The sequence below is a fragment of the Boleophthalmus pectinirostris genome, unplaced genomic scaffold (assembly GCF_026225935.1).
Source record: "Boleophthalmus pectinirostris isolate CB_2022bp ecotype Guang Dong unplaced genomic scaffold, ASM2622593v1 HiC_scaffold_1, whole genome shotgun sequence".
Lineage (NCBI taxonomy): Eukaryota > Metazoa > Chordata > Actinopteri > Gobiiformes > Gobiidae > Boleophthalmus > Boleophthalmus pectinirostris.
In genome coordinates this window covers 23780143-23799305 of record NW_026570970.1, presented here as the reverse complement: position 1 = coordinate 23799305, position 19163 = coordinate 23780143, and the positions used below count along the sequence as shown (strand labels likewise).

The 19163-nt window shown below is 37.7% G+C and overlaps 1 protein-coding gene across 1 annotated transcript in view; it reads left to right on the top strand.

Annotated features, from left to right (window-relative positions):
* Positions 1-10914, top strand: part of cps1 (carbamoyl-phosphate synthase 1, mitochondrial) — a 40512-nt gene extending 29598 nt beyond the window's left edge. The window contains exons 33-39 of the mRNA XM_055148283.1: positions 3463-3537; positions 3773-3871; positions 5155-5214; positions 5302-5414; positions 6500-6629; positions 7247-7342; positions 7431-10914. Of these exons, the coding sequence (XP_055004258.1) occupies positions 3463-3537; positions 3773-3871; positions 5155-5214; positions 5302-5414; positions 6500-6629; positions 7247-7342; positions 7431-7448 (591 nt within the window). The 3' untranslated portion in view covers positions 7449-10914. The remainder of the gene's footprint in view (positions 1-3462; positions 3538-3772; positions 3872-5154; positions 5215-5301; positions 5415-6499; positions 6630-7246; positions 7343-7430) is intronic.
* The last annotated feature ends 8249 nt before the right edge of the window (positions 10915-19163 follow it).

Below are 19163 nucleotides of genomic sequence, written 5' to 3'. Positions count from 1 at the left end.
CAGTAAAAAATGTATGTCAGTGATTTCTTGTTTAAATATTAGATTACAGTTATTGGTATTTCACAGTAGCGTCTATTAAGGAAGACATCAAGGAAGACATGAGTCAGTGTGTGTAGGTCCTAGAGACAGGACTAATAGTAACTGACATTTTAAAGTGGCAGGTTAGACTCATTTTACTAAATCACAGTTAAGATACATTTTTACAAAAGCATTCACACTTGTTTTCCCAATTTGGCCATTTTTAGGCTTAAAAATTTACTTCCTGGTTAGAAATCCTGACATCACACTAGACTCCATAAATGTTATCTAGCAAAACTTCTTCTGTGTGCATAGAAATTATGATTTGACAAATTAAAACATAAGAAAACACCTTTATTTTTCTGTAATCGTGTTTATAATATCAGGAAAAAAATGTGTTCTGGGATAAATTGCGTCAAACTTTTGGATAGAATTCTCCCATGTGGTGTCAGTCAGTGTGTTTAGAACTCTAATTTTCCACATATTTTTCCATTTTTCTTCACAAATTGCTTCTTAATTAGTGTAAGACTTTCAACAGGTTTTGTCCCACCAAATTAAGTCAAAATTAGACAATCATGAAAATACGCACAAGTCATCCAATTTCATGGGCTCACCGTTTAATCTTTTTCAACACAAAAAGTTTAGTCGTTATTTTTTATCCAGCATATAAATACACACAAAACTTTATATTAACACTTTAATATGAAGCGAGAGCAGCACAAAACATGACTACACAGCTCTCTTATAGGTTTGTCTTAAAAAAGCATTTTCAGTGAGTTTTTAGTAAATTGAAATGACAAAATTTGTGGAAAATAATCAATATCAGGCTTATTGGCTACTGGTTTCTCTGGATTCTAAGCTGTCACTATCGGCATCGGCCATGAAAAAAAACCATAGCATCTCTATTACTTACCAATAAAATAATACAGCTATTTAGAGGTGAGGAGAAAACTCAGTTTGTCGACAGGACAAAAGTTAGTTTGGTTGAAGACGTTTTGCAGCTCATCCAAGCTGCTTCTTCAGTGATGAGCTGTGAAACGTTTTCAACCAAACTAACTTTTGTCCAGTTGACAAACTGAGTTTGGATTCTACCTGGACAACTGAGGGATTCTTCACACAGCTATTTAGAAAAAATGTGTCTTTTTCCATTCATATGTTCATTTGGGACAATAGTGAAGATGTGGTGCAGCAGCAGCTTCACACTCAGAACTTTGAGTCTGGTTGAGCTCAGCTGGTGCCTTCGATAACATTGTTATGTGTGTGAGGCGTGGCCAGTGTGGGGTGAGGCTGCTCTTTACACAAAGGATGTACAAATCCTCAGTTGTGTCGTACATTTTAAAAACATTTGTGAAACAATGCAGAATTATGCATCAGAACACTGTATTGTCTGTATTTTTATTGTATGCCTGTATAGATGCCTTTTTTAGGCAATTTTGTGTTTTACACCAATGGTTTTATCACTTCGCAAATAACATCGTAGTCACAAAATTAAAACACTGGTAAAATGAAAACCTGGATTTAAAGATTCACTATGTAACATTTATGATGGATGGTGTGCCACCTCCTTGTGTTATTGCTTTGCCTAGAATGTTCCTCAGTGTGGCATTAAACTCGTCTATCATGTTTTTATTTTTAAAACAAAACGCACTGAAAATTGTTATGATTTTTCATATTAAAGGCTTAACAAACACATAAAAATAAACACACAATAACAATAACCACACAGAGACAAGTGTCAATGGCAATAATGAACTGCAAACTTATAAATATTCATAACATTCAATATTGTGCAAGTCATTATAATAATTACTTTTTCAAAAACTCAACTAAGGGTCTACAGATGTCCTCCAATGCCTCAGATTTTCCTCTTGAAATAAATCTTTCCAATGCAACACAAGATGCCATTTCCATAGTCCAAACCTTTTATAGTGTATAATAAGGCAATAATTCTTCTGGCTTACAGGAGACCAAAATCCACCAGCAGATGACGTACCAGTCGTCCAAAAAAAGTTACATTGTGCACCTAGACATGAAGTGAGCTTGAATATAATTTACAGGTTGAGCAAATTTGAGATGATGATTTTTAAAGTGGTACTATTTTGTTGCTTGGGACACATATATAGAAGCATTGTGGTTTTGAATGGGTGACACAGAAATCGACAAAATGAAATGGATTATTTACAAAAACATTGATATTGTCTGCTTTCTGTTGGTCTAAATATTCTTCTTATCCCTGTTCATTTCTTTGGCGCTCTTTGCCCATTAGACTTCTCCTTTCAGATGTTATCCCCTCTCTACTTGCGTCTCTCTGTGTCAAATATATTTTCCATTTGGTTTCCATAATCTTCCTCTGTATCTCCACACAGTTCTGTTTTGTCTGTCTCTTTGAAACTGCTTTGATAAGACAGCACTGGTTCCCTGTCTGCCTCATTCCTTTCTATTCGTTGCCTGGTACATTAGTATGCCAACATTACATTGGGCTGATTAGATAGCCCGCTTCAAGGATGAATCCCCTAGTGGCCTCCGAGTGCGTGTGCGTGCACGGACCAAAACTGCACAGCTCCAAACCTCTTTTCAAGGCAATGTGGCCTGGTCTGCTTTTTAAATAGAGAAATAAGAATGTCGGTCCACATGGCGTGACTGTGTTGCACTCATTTGTATGTGATCAGCTTTGTTCTAGTGCTCATAATGGTGTATTTCTGTTTTTTGTCAGTATTTTTCCTCTCCTGTCCACCTCTTTTTGTCTCACCTCACTTGACCTTTTTATCATCTTTCATTCATGCTGCCTCCAGCATTGTTCTAATATTCAGAAAAATTCAAGAAAAAACAACAAAACATGCTTAATTAGAACAAAAAATTCACTACTCTGGGGAACACTAGCATTTCTGTTGGGCTTGGTTTTAGCACCTGTTCAATAATTTTCTTTATTTTTTTTGTTATAATGATGTTTTATAATTATTCTTTTACAAGTATAATTTATTTAACAAGTGTGTCTTAACAGTGTTGTGTAATGTGTAATCCTACACTTGGTTAAATGGTTAAATATATTTTTTATCATCACAGTATGCAAAGACAAGAACACAAAATGTGAAATACTTTATTTAAGTGTTTTTGAGCACAAACCACAGTTTTGAAGGGATGACCGACCTGTTACAGAGGAAACTCTGAGTCACCTCTAGGTGGCAGCAGTGTCATTATTGCCTGAAATTATTCCAGTGGGACTCTTGTTGTATAATGTATGCTGTTTATGCAGGACTTAACAGAAGTGTGCAGGTGTGAATTTTCCAGTTTGCCATGGGAATTGTATTTCATATTTTCATTACATGACCATGTTCAGGTTTAACAGTAGTGGCTTATTACTGAGAATATATGTTCTGCATTAGCTCTTGACAGCCAGCAACTTGTAGCATCATGAAAGCACTCAAAGTTTTATGTTTTTCTCAGGCGCCCATGTTCTCGTGGCCGCGGCTGCGTGATGCTGACCCAGTGCTGCGCTGTGAAATGGCCTCCACTGGAGAGGTAAGACTCTCTGTTACACTTTAACAGCACACACATAGCGCTGGACAAAATCATATGTGAGGTACAGCTAACTGTTCTGTTAGAGGAGGACCAGTGCAGTGACAGGTTCCAAAGCTCATTCTAATAGATTGTGTATGTTTCTGTGTGTTGTCATGTCTTTAAAACATCCTGCTCTTGTATTTCATTATCACAGCGCTCCTCATGTACACTCCCTGTACTCTCAATGTTGTTACAGGTTGCTTGTTTTGGGCCAAACATTTATTCAGCGTTCCTCAAGGCTATGCTCTCCACGGGCTTCAAACTGCCCCAGAAGGGCATTCTGATTGGGATTCAGGTAAGACTGAGACTGAGGGACTTTGTCTGGGAGTCTGCAGCTTGTTTCTATGCTGCCAGACCTTTGTCTTCTCCTGTGTGCTTCTCTGAATACAGCGTCTGTTTTATCTGATCTCAAATCAGGCTCACATTTACTGCCATTTTTACTACCTTTTTGATACATTTACGGTATATAATACTGAACTTTTACTTTGTCAAAATTTACTATGTCAAAAATCATTTTCAAAAACTGGACCATGGATCTCTACATGAATTTGTTTATAGTGTATTATCGTAGTCGGCATTTGTATGTTTATTTTATTCTGCAGTTTAATGGTTTTGGGTGATATTGCAAGTAGTAATTTTCATATATTAGTTTTCCTACATACAAAACAGTTTGCCCACTTCATTCTAGCAGATAGTTCTTCTTAATTATCTTTTATGCAACCCTTCTGCAATATCTACATTGATTAGCATGGGGTCTTGTTTCTAAGGTGACCACTTTAACCATTTCCATCAGGACTGAAATAAAGTAATAAAGCCTTACAACATTTCCCTAATATGCCATAACGTGTTGTTAGCTGCAGCTGTAAAATATTTAACAACACCACAGCATGGAGTAAGTGCTGCTGACACACTGCAATAGCTAATACTGCATTACCACTGCATAATTAGAGCTTGGGGAAAATGGGTCCACTTTAAGTTCCAGGGTCAACTTTGCACAGCAGTATGACTGACAATCAGGCATACACAAGGGGGTGCACCTCCAAAATATACAGACCCCCACCAGCACTGTGTCCCAGGGCTCTGCTGACAACCACATGAGAAGGTTTAAACTTAGTGAGTCTGTAGAGAGGGGTTTAATGTAAAAAAGAACAACTATTTCAGTGTGGCAAGTAAAATGTCAAACTGAGCAAAATGTCTTCATGATATAATAATAGTGGAAAGTCTTAATATTGTGATTTACCCTGAATATCTCAGTTCAGAAAGTTCTTATTTCTTTGTCACACTGCTTGTATAGTTGACAATGATTCACTTTTCATAACATTCAAAGACCAGAGTTTTGCCGTCACTGTAAAGATTGTGCACTTCCTTGTTATTAGACAATAAAATGTTTTATAATTAGATGTAGACAGCAGACAGTGGACATATTGTGACAGCAGTAGCTTATACAATATATCTATACCAGGGCAAGATAAATTTTACTCAAATACATGGGGAAAAAATTGGGTTCAGGGCCTTTGCCCAAAGTGTAGGAAGTGATCAAAGCTGTATTTACTAAATATATTAATTTTCCAATTTTAGCAATCTTTTCGACCAAATTTCCTGGCTACAGCTCATCAGCTCAAAGAAGAAGGATTCAAGGTATTTATCCGGACTACTTTTGCAAATGTTACTACTGCTTTGTTTTGTCTGTGTATGTGAAACTAAACGGTGATTTTGTTTGTTCAGCTCTTTGCCACTGAGGCCACCTCCGCCTGGCTCTGTGCTAATGATGTGCCTGCCACTCCTGTAGCCTGGCCCAGTGACGACGGACAAGAGACAAAACTGCCCAGTATTCAAAGGTTAGAATTTCACAGGGGTTGAAATTATTATTCAGTTAAAAGTTGTATTATTATTTTGTATTGTTTTTCTGTTTTTTTTTTAACAGAATCTGAATTCAAATCAGTAAAAACACACAAATACAAAAACAATGCACTCAGGTCTTAGTTGTCAGCAAGAAAAGTTAGACATTTTATAATAAATTGTTAATAGCACAAGTTGAAAGTTGCATTACATAACTTTTCTAGTGGGCATTCTACTACCATGATGTTATTGCTTTGCCTGGAAAGTAGCATTATACCATAATAACAACATAATTATATCTAATTTGCATTTATTTATACTGTCAGAAAGATTACATCACCTGTAACTTGGCCTGGTGGCATCACTTGCTTGTCTCCATGGAGACAGACAACTTTAATGCCATACTGTTGAACATTCTTGGCAAAGCAATAACACATCCATAAAGACAAGCATGTGGTGGAACCTCCACCTGAAAAGTTACACATTAAAACCCCAATTTAAAAACAACTATTTGAAAATAGGAAATAGATCCAATTTGAGTGTAATACTTTTAAAACTGTTCTGCAATTATATTGGCTATGAGACATGATTAATTTGCATGGATTTACACTTGTGTGCAGCTACTTGTAAAACAGGGACTACTTAAACAGACAGTGGTTGTAGTTTTTCAGGTAATGATTCCAAAAACAAGTCATGATTGTGCCTCAATGAATCCATCTGGACCATATGTTTTCTTATGCTACAAACTGGTGAAGAGAAGGGTGCAACAGGAATGTAATAGGTCCCACACAGATAAAGACACAGGCAGCCCCAGTGTGCGGATGGCATCAGCTGTGACAGGAGCAGCTCTATATAGAGACGAACATGACCTTTATGGACACTGTTGACCAGCCTCCACATTTTTCCATTAAAATTCAGGCCTCATTTTACCATCAATGTCAGAAGGCCACCCATTGAAATGAAATATGACAGTTTTTTGTGGCAGAGTGAATGTATGAATGATAAATATAAGCATGCTCTTCTTATATGTATATGTATATAAATGTCTATGGTCGCTTGGGTTTAGTTTCACTTTTCCTTTCAGGCTTATCAGTGATGGAGACATTGACCTTGTAGTAAACTTGCCCAATAACAACACTCGCCACGTAAAGAACAACTTCCTCATTCGTAGATTGGCTATTGACCATGGCGTGCCCCTCATCACCAACTACCAGGTACTGAACTAATTATAGTTTTCAACTTACTTTAACAGGACTTTGCTCTCAGTGAGGTTTGATAAAGGCTAAAAAGATTTTGGATTCTGTTGGTGGCAATTACAGCGGTTATCTACAAAATTCTAATAGAATAAAACGTCAAAACAGGAGCAGAAAATGTGTTTATTAAAGGTGCTGCACTATGTAATTTTTCCGGTTGTGGGTCCGCTACCTGTTTGTCTCCATGGAGATATTGCTTTCCCTGGAATGTTCCGTGGTATGACATATCCATCTAGCCTTTATTCATTACGGGTGTTTACTCAAAAAATACAATAATTCCTTTTGTGAATAGGGGCGACTCTCCACAGATCTGAATTGTTATGTAGTGTAGTGCTGTAACCTGCTTGTAACCTGCTTTCACTCACATTGCATGCTTAAATTTGCAATTTATTATTATTATTATTATTATTTATTTTTTCAAAGCTATTATTCACATTAGTGTGGTAGAGCATGGCTATTTGATAAAGTAGAAATATGAAAAAAAAATCAATTAACAATTTTAAAATTATAAATAAAAAGTGAATACACAGTGTTTTGTACACTTCAAAAGCTAATTTGCTAACTGCGTCATATTGCAGGTGGTGAAGCTGTTTGCAGAGGCCATCCGTTACGCAGATGAAATCGACACGACAAGTCTTTTCCACTACCGACGGAAAGACAGAAAGGAGAATCAAGTGAGCCAGCAGGCATAGAGCTCCTGTCTTTCTTCTGCTTGATTGTGCTTTCTACTAAATGTTTCATGTATCTGATCTCTCCCTGAAGAGGGAGAAGATCAGATAGATACATCAGAGAAGAACCATGTGAATCATAACTACTGAACGACAGACGTAAAACAACGGCAGTGCCTCTTGTTATAGTATGATGTTTACAACTTATCAAAGGCTCTGGTGTCTTTGGTGCTATGGCTTGTTTTCCCTGTGGATATTTATTTGCTCTCCTATTGTTCATAATTGTCTTAAGTACAAGCCTGTGAATAGCATGTTTATAAATAATAGCTTTTATTAAATAAGTATTGAGAAAGTGACTAATATCAAAGATCGTAAAGCTGATAACTGTGGTGCTGGCCAGTTGATTTGTGGCCAAGTATTTTAGAAAGAAATCCTTTTATTTTTTTTGTTTAAGGGCTTGTTCATAGTGTTAAGATAAAACAAAACTGAACCTACAAAGGTCTGTGCAGAATGTTTGTTACTGAACTGTTACATGTTTTGTTGGACTGTAATAAAGTGACAGGTCAAGTGGTGTGAAGATGTCACTTAAATGGGTAAAAATAAGATGCTAGATGTCCAAACACGTGACTGATTATAAACTAGGGTTGTCAAAAGTATCAAAAATCTGAGTTAGCAAGTTTTTATACTGAAAAAATGCCATGACAAAATCTGACCTTTCTTGCACAGTTTTAGAGTAATCTTGAACTTTATCAACATCAATATAGATTGCATGATAACTTAAAGAAAGCTCTATTATTTGGTGCTGAAAATTACATTCTATTGTCTAAGTGTTTTTTTTCATCATTGTGGTATAACATTTTTGCCTGGACGAATCCACACTCATCGCTGTACCAGCGGCTGATATGGAGCTGTATAACAAATACAGAGAAATATCCTTCTGGATTTCCAGGCAAATAAAATTTGATATCCAATACCAAACCTTTCCCAAGTGTCAAAATCGAGTTTAAAATGTTAATATTATGATGTATTCTTCAGTATTAGTTTCGTGTACCTTTTTCATTTGAGTTTGTGAACGTTAGTGGTGTGTGCGTGAGTGTTGGTGGTGGTCGGAGGGGCCGATGGGGCAGATTGGCAGCCTCGTTTTCGTCAGTCTGACCCAGGGCAGCTGTGGCTACAATAGTAGCTTACCACCACTAGGTATGGAGTGAATGAATAATGCTATGTAAAGCATCTTTTAGTCTTCAGAAAAGTGCTATATACAACTCCTGCATTATTATTATTATTGAACATTATATTAAACAACTATGTTTCTTATCTAATAGATTATAACTTAAATTGGATAGTTTTACTCCTTGAGTATTTTTTGTGTGACTGATGTTGTTTTGAAGTTGACCATGTTTAATTACAGACAGTAAGACATCTTCAAATAAAATTCTTGCAACAGTGTAACCCTCTTCAGACAAGTGCTGCCACTTGAGGACTGTCTTGGGCTCATCAGAATTATTTTAGCCTGTGTAACTAAGCAACAGCTGTAAACTATGTGGTCAGTGGGCAAGTAGGACCACTCTGAAGTAGCCTATGTCCCGATGGAGATGGTATTAAAGCAATTGTATCACTGTATTTTTTTCTATGTTTTTAAGCAATGAAAAAATCAGTAACTCATTAAATGCAAAATATAAAATATATTATTTAAGTTAAAAAATACCCATAAGTGAACTCAGCCCTTCTCAAGACTGAATAAATATGCAAAATGAGTATCTGGCAATACATCTGTTCAAGAAGAAGGATGAAAAAAAAACTAAAAAAACAACAACAAAAAAGGAAAATAGCGATAAGAGATTAAAACCAGGTACATTTTACAAAGCCCAGAGACAGTGAGCGCGAGCATGTTCAGAATTGTTAAATAATCTTGGTTCCGTAGCTCCAGCTGGCATGGGCCCTGCTGTTTTTGTCGGAGGGAGAATAAACCTGCCTAATTGACATGCGTTTTTCATGCTGAGCTAAATGAATTATTTACGGAGGTGATGTGCACACAGGGCTCAGGAGGCAGCCATTTGTCAGGCTTGACTCACAGATCACTTTGAAGGGCTGTGGAGAAATCTAGCCTGATTAAACAATGGATATATACTTAGCCACCTTCTGAACTAATGTTATTAGAAACCTTCTAGTGTAATAACTTTTTTTTGTTTTTATTGAGATTCAGTTTACAGAAGTGCACATTTTAAACACTGTCAATTTAAAACGTATTTGTAACTATTCCTGTTACGTTACATGTTATATTGACTTAAAATTGAATATAAACTGGAACAATATATTTTGGGGATCAATATTTTTTGAATGTACTTTTTTGTTGAACTAATGGGAATTTTTTTGTTATTTTTTGGCTATATGATAAAATTTAAGCTGTAAAAGGTTGAATTTATAACTGCAAACTAGTACTACTGTAGTACTGCTGTTTATCTTTTATTGTCTATATTTACTTCAGTAATGTATCATGTATCAAAATGTGTTATCGTGACAGGTACAGGACTATTTGTAAAAGGACTAATACAGGCTACTTAGAGCATGTTTGTTGCTTTCTAATACAGGTTGTAACAGGTTATACATACACTATGCACTATTAATATCCCAGTTTATTCAAACATTCATTCAGACTGAATGTATGGTTCTTTCAGCAGTTTATAGTGGCCTTTTGCTTTTCATAGAACATTATGAGATGTTGTGGTGCCATCACAATTTGGCCATTTCAATGTGTTGCTCAATATTTTGGCAATATTCTGAATCTTGTTTTTTGTGTTTTCTTTTGCCATTAAGAAGAGTACTTTGACCATTTTTTCCTCACCGGCCTAGGTTAGTCATAGTCCCATTGTCAGTCACAGTGAAGTGCCGTTGTGCAGAATTTGTGGATCTCCATAGAGCTGTGTTGCCGCAGTCCTCAGTCCAGTCAGTTCTGTGGTAAATTGCCTCCTGACAGCACGGAGCACCACATTAACTGTAATGGAGGCTTGTTTCAATAGTGATTGTGCAGCTTAATTGTTTTCAAGACGATCAAGCTGTTGAAGTTGCCATCTTTGTAAGGACATTATTGCCTTAATGAGGTAGCATGCTGCTAGAGCACAGCCACCTATGGTGTGACATGCTGTACTCACATCAAGAAATTGGCAATAATTTATGGTGTTGTTTGGTAACCTATTGCCTAAGGTTTAAAAAAAATACTTGTAAGAACTAACTAACTTATTTCCCTGTATATTCCTACTGCAGTGTACGTTTAAGGGCCTCTAAGGTTTGCCAACAGTATCTGGACTAGGACAAAGTGTAGCCTACATCTGGATTCTGGATCAGATTAGGGAATAATAGGGATGCCCCAGTATAGATACTAATGTCTTAACTTAACTTAACTTCGATATCTGTGATGATCCAGTATTTTTTTATTTTATTTTTATTTTTTTTATTGTATTGTTTCTATGCTATTGGTTCAGCCGATATTCTGGTCGGTTGTTTAATCAAATGAAATAAGACTACTTCATGACTGATGTAGGTAGTAGATATTTGCTGAATAAATAACCAATTATATCACACATGTGGATCAAGTTTGTAATAAGTTAACCATGTTTTGAGGAAACAATGCAATTTTCAGTCCCTACACTGATTAATGTTGGTTAATATCAGTAGTAGAAGTAAAAAATTTAATATCTGTATTGAAGTAGAAATTGCTGGATTGTTGTATCTAACAATTTGCTTGCTTGCCCTGTAAGCCATTGCCATATACATTTGTGTCTATTTATTTAAAGAGCCAATTTTAGGCATAAGATCTATGTCTGATCTACATTGTAATGTTGTTTCCTCCTCAAAAACATACTTGGAGTTGTGTTTTGTTGCATTCACACAAGTTTAACACTCAAACCTTGCATATGTAGGTTCTTCTGTCAAACCATGTTGCCACCATGTGGTAATACAGGAAGTGGTTTGCTGTGTTTTTAAACTCCATGCACATTCACTAAAATCATCTGGATAATTTCAGTCCTGAAATTGCAAATCTCTATTACACAAAAGGTAAAAGGTAACTGTTAACTACATCACAAGGTGGAACAGAGTATTTTGAGCTTGTAGCCAGACTAATAATAAAGGGTTACTCAAACAAACACAACTCCGTGTATCTTTTTAATGAGGTAACAGCATTCTAACTTGTCTTAAAGCACACATGAGTCAGTTTTGGTTAATGCAAGACGTTTAAACACAGATGAGCTTTATTGTTACCCATTCATATTCTATGTAAAAAAGGCATTTTTAGAAGACACTCTGTTGTTCCAAACTGGAGTAAATTAAACTGCCTACTTCTCCTTCACAAAAGTAAATCCATCCTGACACTAGAGTGAACTATGTCCCCAAATCTCATCAGCTCTTCAGTTTGGTGCTTGATGAGCCACTGAAATTACACCAGATAAATTGCTTCCTTGTTACAACACAATTAGGAACAATCTGTGAAAGGCATTAATGGCCGGCGTTGTTTTGTTATGCGTCTCATTTAGGCTTTAAAAACACAAACTCTGCAATCAACAAAACAACTTTAGCTTCGTCTCAATCATCGCTTTTGTTATCAAGAGACTTAATGTTGGTCTTAAGCACAGGTTCTCGTATGGGCTTTGAAGAATACAACTGAAATACCTGCATAGAAAAGGAAATCATAATTGACATGTCTTTCAAACTGTGGCATCATGCTATTACTGAATCTGTTTAGTACTACTTTGACTTTGCTATCAAAAACTACTTATTTATTTATTTGATAGGGACAAGTATAATTAAAGGTGTGCATAACTTTTCTGGTGCAGAGTCAGCCACTTGCTTTTTTTATGGAGATGTCATTCCACAGTTTGGCATGATGTGTATCTATCTTGCATTTATTTCATTATGATTATTTATTGTTCAAAATACCATGACAAACTTACATTCTGCTTTCGCCTCTCCACAGATCTGTCTCTTAACTTAACTCATAATGATAATAATGTTTAGTGTAATGTAATACTGTGGAATACAAGAAATAATAAGCCCTTCACTTTAGAGGTCCCATATTAGACAATTTTCTGATCTGTTATAATGTTTCCTCATCAAAAACATACCTGTTGTGTTTTGTTTCATTCACACATGTTTAACACTCAAATCTTGTATATTTAGATTTTAAAATCCATACACCATTTTTAAAATGATTTGGACATTTACAGATCTAGAAATGCTGATCTCTACTGAACTAAACATAAAATAGATGTTAACTTGAAAACTACTGGTGCCATCTAGTGGCTCCGCTTCATTTCATTTCTCTCCAGTGACTAGGTCAGGAATCAGAATACACTAGATGGTTTGCAAGAACCCTGGAAGTTGTAGACCACATACTGGCCAATCAGCAAAGAGCTGTGGAGCCATGATGTCAAACTCAAGCGCCTGTCTGGGCCCTTTTTGTGGTACAACACAACAGTAAACAAAGTGGTTGAGATGGATGTAGACAAAGCCATACATTTTGTGTTGGCAACGATTCCCAAGATTGATGATTTAAAGCTGAAACAAAGAGAATGTTTGGTGAATTTTATCAAGGGGAAAACGTTATTGCCCTTCTTCCTATGGGATTTGGCGCATTACATACGTCATGACCAAACAGCAGCAATTGGTTAAATAAAAAAGTACCCACCTACCACTGAGCAAAGGAATCCTAATGCTAGAAAAGTACCACTCCATGACTCCAAAAGGTGGAACAAAGCATTTTGATCTTTGGTGATGCAGACAGACTAATAATGCAGGATTACTCAAACATGCGAGTGAAACAAAACACTATATGGCTATGACTTAAAGCTCACAAGTCAGTTTTGTGTAATGTAGGACCAGTATGTTTAAAGCATGATGAAACAACAGCTACTTCTCCTATAATAGTATGATCATACGTAGCTTTACCATGAGTTCAACACTACAATTATTACTACTACACTGTATTCACATTATACTGTACTTCTGCTTGTACAGTGCGTTTATTTCTCTCACTAATGGTTTTGGGCAGGCTTGAGGCACATCCATTGCCGCTGCTTGCAAACAGGGTTAATTTAAGAACAAAGGTTTTTCATTGAACTTTTTTGATTACGTCTTACACTATTTCACCCTTAGCGACTTCAGGCAGGAGAAGCTTAAAATAGCAACCCTTTTTGATGTAAATGACAGATTTTGTTGCATATTAGGATCATCAAAAGCTTGGCCTGTGTGTTTCATCTTTTTCTCTTTTCCCTCTTTTCCCTGTGGCCTATGGGTTTCTATTATAACCAGTGATACAGTACCATAGCACAGTTACTGCTAATTAGTGAATCGCAACTTTTTTTCAGACCAGCTATTGGTGCTACCACAGAGATACACCATAGTGGTCTGACATTTGATTCAATATTTCATTATTTGACTTTTTAAAGATGGATAAACCTACATGAATTGGCGTTGAACGGTAGTTGCTGAATATTTAAAAGCAAATCTGGAGCATGGGGAAATGTATTGTAAATTAAGATAGTAACAACAGCGCATTAATGATTGAACGTGGCCTCTCTTACATAACTGTGTTTCTTTAGGCTCATTAGTTATGAATCAGGGCCAAGTAAATATTCAACTATGGGCTACTGTTAAATCTGATCTTTTGCCTCTTTGCGAGCCACGCTATAACTATACACATTTAGTAAAAAACACAAAAATAATGCTCTGTTTTAATGCTTTAGAGAGGATTTTGGACAATTTTATCAAGTCTAACAACCCTCACAGAATGCATTGTATAACTGACGTGTACAGCATCCATTACTGACCCCTAGTGGCCTCAACCTCAACTTCTCATTATTACAGAATATAATTTAGAAGGGGTGTCCAAACATTTTCCTCTGTGTGCTAAACTTATCATGTACGTTTGTCTGCAGTGTATGATAACTCTGTCTTGTGCTTTTTAGGGGATAAACTGGTATGGGCTCCCTTTATCTTCATCTTTTCAGATCAATCAGTTCATGCCAGACACATGACCTATACGCATCGGGCGGCCATATTGGTTCTACTCCTAATGTAAACAAATGTCAACTCCAAAGAACCTCTTCATAAACTGCTGAAATATCTGAGCAGTCCTAATCTTTACTGTCAGCTGTGGTGCAGACATTTATACAATATCAAATTACATTGTAGTGTAAATTTGGCTTCTTTGCAGCAAGATATTCATTAAATGGCAATGAAATTTGACTTACCTAGTATGAAAGTGGTGTGTGCATGAATGTTAGTGATGAGGGGTCGATGGCACAGATTGGCAGCCTTGTTTCCATCAGTCTCCCCCAGGGTAGCACCCCAGGGTGACGCTGTAAAGTGCTATATAAATGTAATGATTAATGAACAATTAGCATTTGTGATTAGCATACAGGTAAAATATAATGAACTCTAAGAAATCTTCTAACATCTGAAACATGGCTGGTAAGTGAAACTTCTTTGTGTGTGGTAATATACTAATTGAGTTTTTATGTTCCTGATTGATAGTTGGACTTCCTGGAAGACCAAGTCTGGCCTACAAGCCCCTCTGATCAAGATGTAAAAAAAAAAATCTATGTGCCTATAGTAAAATTGTTGAGTAAAATATTGTTCTTCTTTTGGTACCTTTAATACTGTATCTTACAGACAAATGACTAAATTACTGAAATGGAAATAGCCCTGAAGAGGAGCAGAGAGTCGGAGCAGTGGAACAAGTCCATGTATGATAAAGTGGTATTGTAGTGGCAGTAGTGCCCACAGGACCAAAAGCACTTGACTAAGGAGCAGAAGTCATAATGGAGGAGAGTGTTCATTGATTAGGCCTCATTAGAGTGCAAATGACCCACTTTTAAAGCCAGCGAGGTGGCATTACCAAACCTGTTCATGGGCTCACACTCCACGACTCAAGAACCTACTGTGATAAGCTTAAAAGGAAATGTAGGTGTTCTGCTTGTTTTTATTCATGCAAAGTTAAACTAGCAGTTTTCAGATGCCAGGGTCTTTACACTAGAGGCTAAATACATGCAGAATATGTTACTCCTCCAGCTGTAGTCCTAAAAACCTATTCTAATCTGGAGATGGGTCAGAAGGTGCAGCACTGCCATCGCCCACAGGTTGCTTTATCAAAATTGGGGATGGGTTAAATGCAGAGAATGACTTTCCCTGTGGGGACAATGAAGTGTACCACAAACTCAGTTAATGTGGAAAACAATGTCTTTCCACCATCTCTCCCTTATTTGCATTAGGTAAATATATGGTGATGCATATATGAAAAATAGGCATATTTATAGATATTCTTAATAATAAAAAAACAACAAGCATTCATATTTAAAATTATATATTTTATTTTACCGTATTTACAAATTTGAACAGAATGTTCGATCATATTTTAAACTGCTACAGATCTGAGATGTGCAGTCCAAAGTATAGTGATGGATTATGAGTAGTGAAAGTGTGCTGGCAGATTGTGGAAACATTAATTTATAATTTCATAATTTTTATACATGTGAAACTTGCCTGGTGAAAACTGTGCCTGGTCATCTGTGCTAAGTGCACCTTAAGTGCAAAGACCTTCAGTTGAATTGATGAACTCAGCGGCATATTGTACATAAAAGATTTCTGAGGGTTAGAGGTTCTGAAACAGAAAAGGAGCAATTCTACTTCAGATAAGTACTGCTCTCTTTCAGAGGTCAATGGACTTCTTCAGTCACATGAACAGACAGTTTATCAGAATCTTATATATCCACCACATCTGAAGGAAGACAGGTGGCAATGGTAAAAAAAAAAAATGCAAGGCAAGGCAAAGTTTATTTGTACAGCACAATTTGTACACAAAGTATTTCAAATTCCCACATTAAAATCACAATAAAAACTAATCAAAACATAAATAATCATCAGAAACTGAAAGAGAGAGAGAGAGAGACATTAAATGAGAGAAAAGAGTGAGGGATGAAAAATGAAAACCTTTCAGTCATATGCAGATAAACAGAACTGTTTAGTTGCCACAGTGTCAAAGTAGAGGCCTGTCTCACATGCTCTCCAGATAAATCTTGTTTCAGGATTTATCTGAATCTGAAAACGCTGACTCCCCGTGTTTAGTCCTGACTCTGGGCACCAGCAGGAGGCCAGTCCCTGAGGTTCTCAGAGTGCAAGATGGTTCATATGGCACTAACATGTCACAGATGTACTTTGGTGCTTGGTCATGGAAAGTACACAAAAGAGCCGTTTTAAAGTCTATGAGCCACAGGAAGCCAGTGCAGAGACCTGAGCACAGGACTTGTGTGCTTGTACATCCTGCATAGAGTCAGGACCCGAGTGTTCTGGATGTTCTGCAGCTGTCTCACAGCTTGTTTGGAGAGGCCAGTGAGCAGGTCATTGCAGTAGTCTAACCTACTGGAGACAAACGCATATAAGATAAGTCTCTCCAAGTCTGCTTTAGACAGTATACCCTTGATTTTTGCCACGTTCTTTACGTGGTAAAAGGCTGCAGACATTCTTGATTTAATGTGGTTGTTAAAGTTCAAATCTGAGTCCATTATTACCCCTAGATTTCTAGCCTGATTTGAAGGTTTTAGAGAGAGAGACTGGAGGTGACTGCTGACACTGTTTCTTTGTTTCTGTGGGCCAAAGACTATGACTTCTGTCTTGTCTGAGTTTAGCTGGAGAAAGTTGTTTTGCATCCACGAACTGAAAAATCTCCTCATTCCATGAAATGTGCCACTAATTAAAAGGATTACTTTTCTGCTCTTCTGTTGGTGCAAATTGTCAACTAATTATAGCAGACTCCTCTCATTTATGTGAGTGAGCATATTTCTGAACAACATAGTGCTCAACAACTATAACTTAATTTGTGTAACTTTTTTGGTGGAGGGTCCCCGTGTGCATTTCTCCTTAGAGATGTTATTGTTTTACGGGAATGATCCACAGTATGGCCTTTACTGTTCAAATGTGAAAAACTGTTTCCAAAGTTATTCCGCACTCAACATCTGGACATCATAATTAGTCATCACAATGAATTTACAAGCACATTTCACAGGGGGTTTTCTATGATAGTATAGATAACAGCAACTAGCACGGTAACACACGCTTCCTGATTATCGGACAACAAAGCACTTTCTAATTAGATGCAGCAGACTTATGGCCTCAAGAGCTGCTACAATTTATCTGTACTGGGGAAAGATACCGTTTTTTCAAATACGGATCAGGTACAGGCCCTTTAACTTATCACATGTATTTTATTAACGTCCATTCATCTGTAACGTCATCTTTAATTTGGACTATTGGCATAAACCCCTTGTCTATATGGTGATATATGTGCCATACTTAGTGCTGGAAGAAGTACAAAATTGTATTACTTAAGTAAAAGTACAGATACAGATGCAAAAGTGAATATCAGTATGAAAACATGAAAAAAATCTACTTAAGTAAAAGTATTAAAATTTAAAAAGTATTTTGTGCCGATTTTCTAATCTAATAAAGCTTCAAATGCAGTGCTTTTGATAAAGATTTGTGTTGAATTTTGTTCAACAGCTGATTTTTTACGAATGTTTTTTATTTGTATATTTTTGTACAAACATACAAATGCGTAAAAAAAAACTTACTTTTCAGCCCAATTAAAAAATGTAGTGGAGCAGAAAGTACAGATACCTGCTCTCATTCATCCATCCATTTTCTTCTGCTTATCCGGGGCCAGGTCGCAGGGGCAGCAGTCTAAGTCCTAGATTTTCTTCACCCTAGACACTTCCCACAGCTCCCTTGGGGGGACCCCGAGGCTTTCCCTGGCCAGCCGAGAGACATAGTCCCTTCAGCATGTCCTGGGTCTTCCCCCAGGGCCTCCTTCCGGTTGGATATGCTCGGAACTCTTCCCGATGGAGGCGCCCAGGAGGCATCGGGTACAGATGCCTGAGCCACCTCAGCTGGCTCCTCTCGACGTGGAGAACCAGCGGCTCTACTCCGAGCTCCTCCCATGTGACTGAGCTCCTCACCCTATCTCTAAGGGAGCGCTCAGCCACCCTGCGGAGGAAACTCATTTCAGCCGCTTCACACTTGGCTGCAAACCGCCCCAGTGCACATTGCAGGTTCTGGCCTGAAGAAGCCAACAGGACAAGATCATCTGCAAACAGCAGAGATGAGATCCTATGGTCCCCAATCCAGTCCCTGACTGTGCCTAGAAATTATGTCCATAAATACAATGAACAGAACCGGTGTCAAAGGGCAGCCCTGGTGGAGTCCAATATGCAGCGGGAACAGGCCTGACTTACTGCCGGCAATGTGAACACAGCTCCTGCTCCAGTCATACAAGGACCAGACAGGGCCTCAGACCCCATACTCCTGGAGCCCCCCCATCACTGGGTTCGGGGATTCCCACCGAGATAGGCACTATAGACCTTACAACTACATCTACGAGCGGCCACATCGACAATAGAGGCCAGGAACAAGTCCACTTGGACTCCATGTCACCAGCCTCCCCAGGAATCTAGGCGAAGTTCTCCCGGAGGTGTGAAGTTGGAGGTTACCCTGACGGAGTGCTCTGCCAGACATTCCCAACAGACCCTCACAATACGCTTGGGAACCGCCAGCGGATCCACCTCACTACCAGGTTGTGATCAGTTGACTGCTCTGCCCCTGTCTTCACCCCAGTGTCCAAGACATGCGACCAGAGGTCAGATGACACAACGACAAAGTCAATCATCAACCTCCGGTCTAGAGTGTCCTGGTGGCACGTGCACTGATGGACACCTTTGTGCTTGAGCATGGTGTTCACTATGTACAAACTGTAACTACCACAAGAAATCGAATAACAGAACAC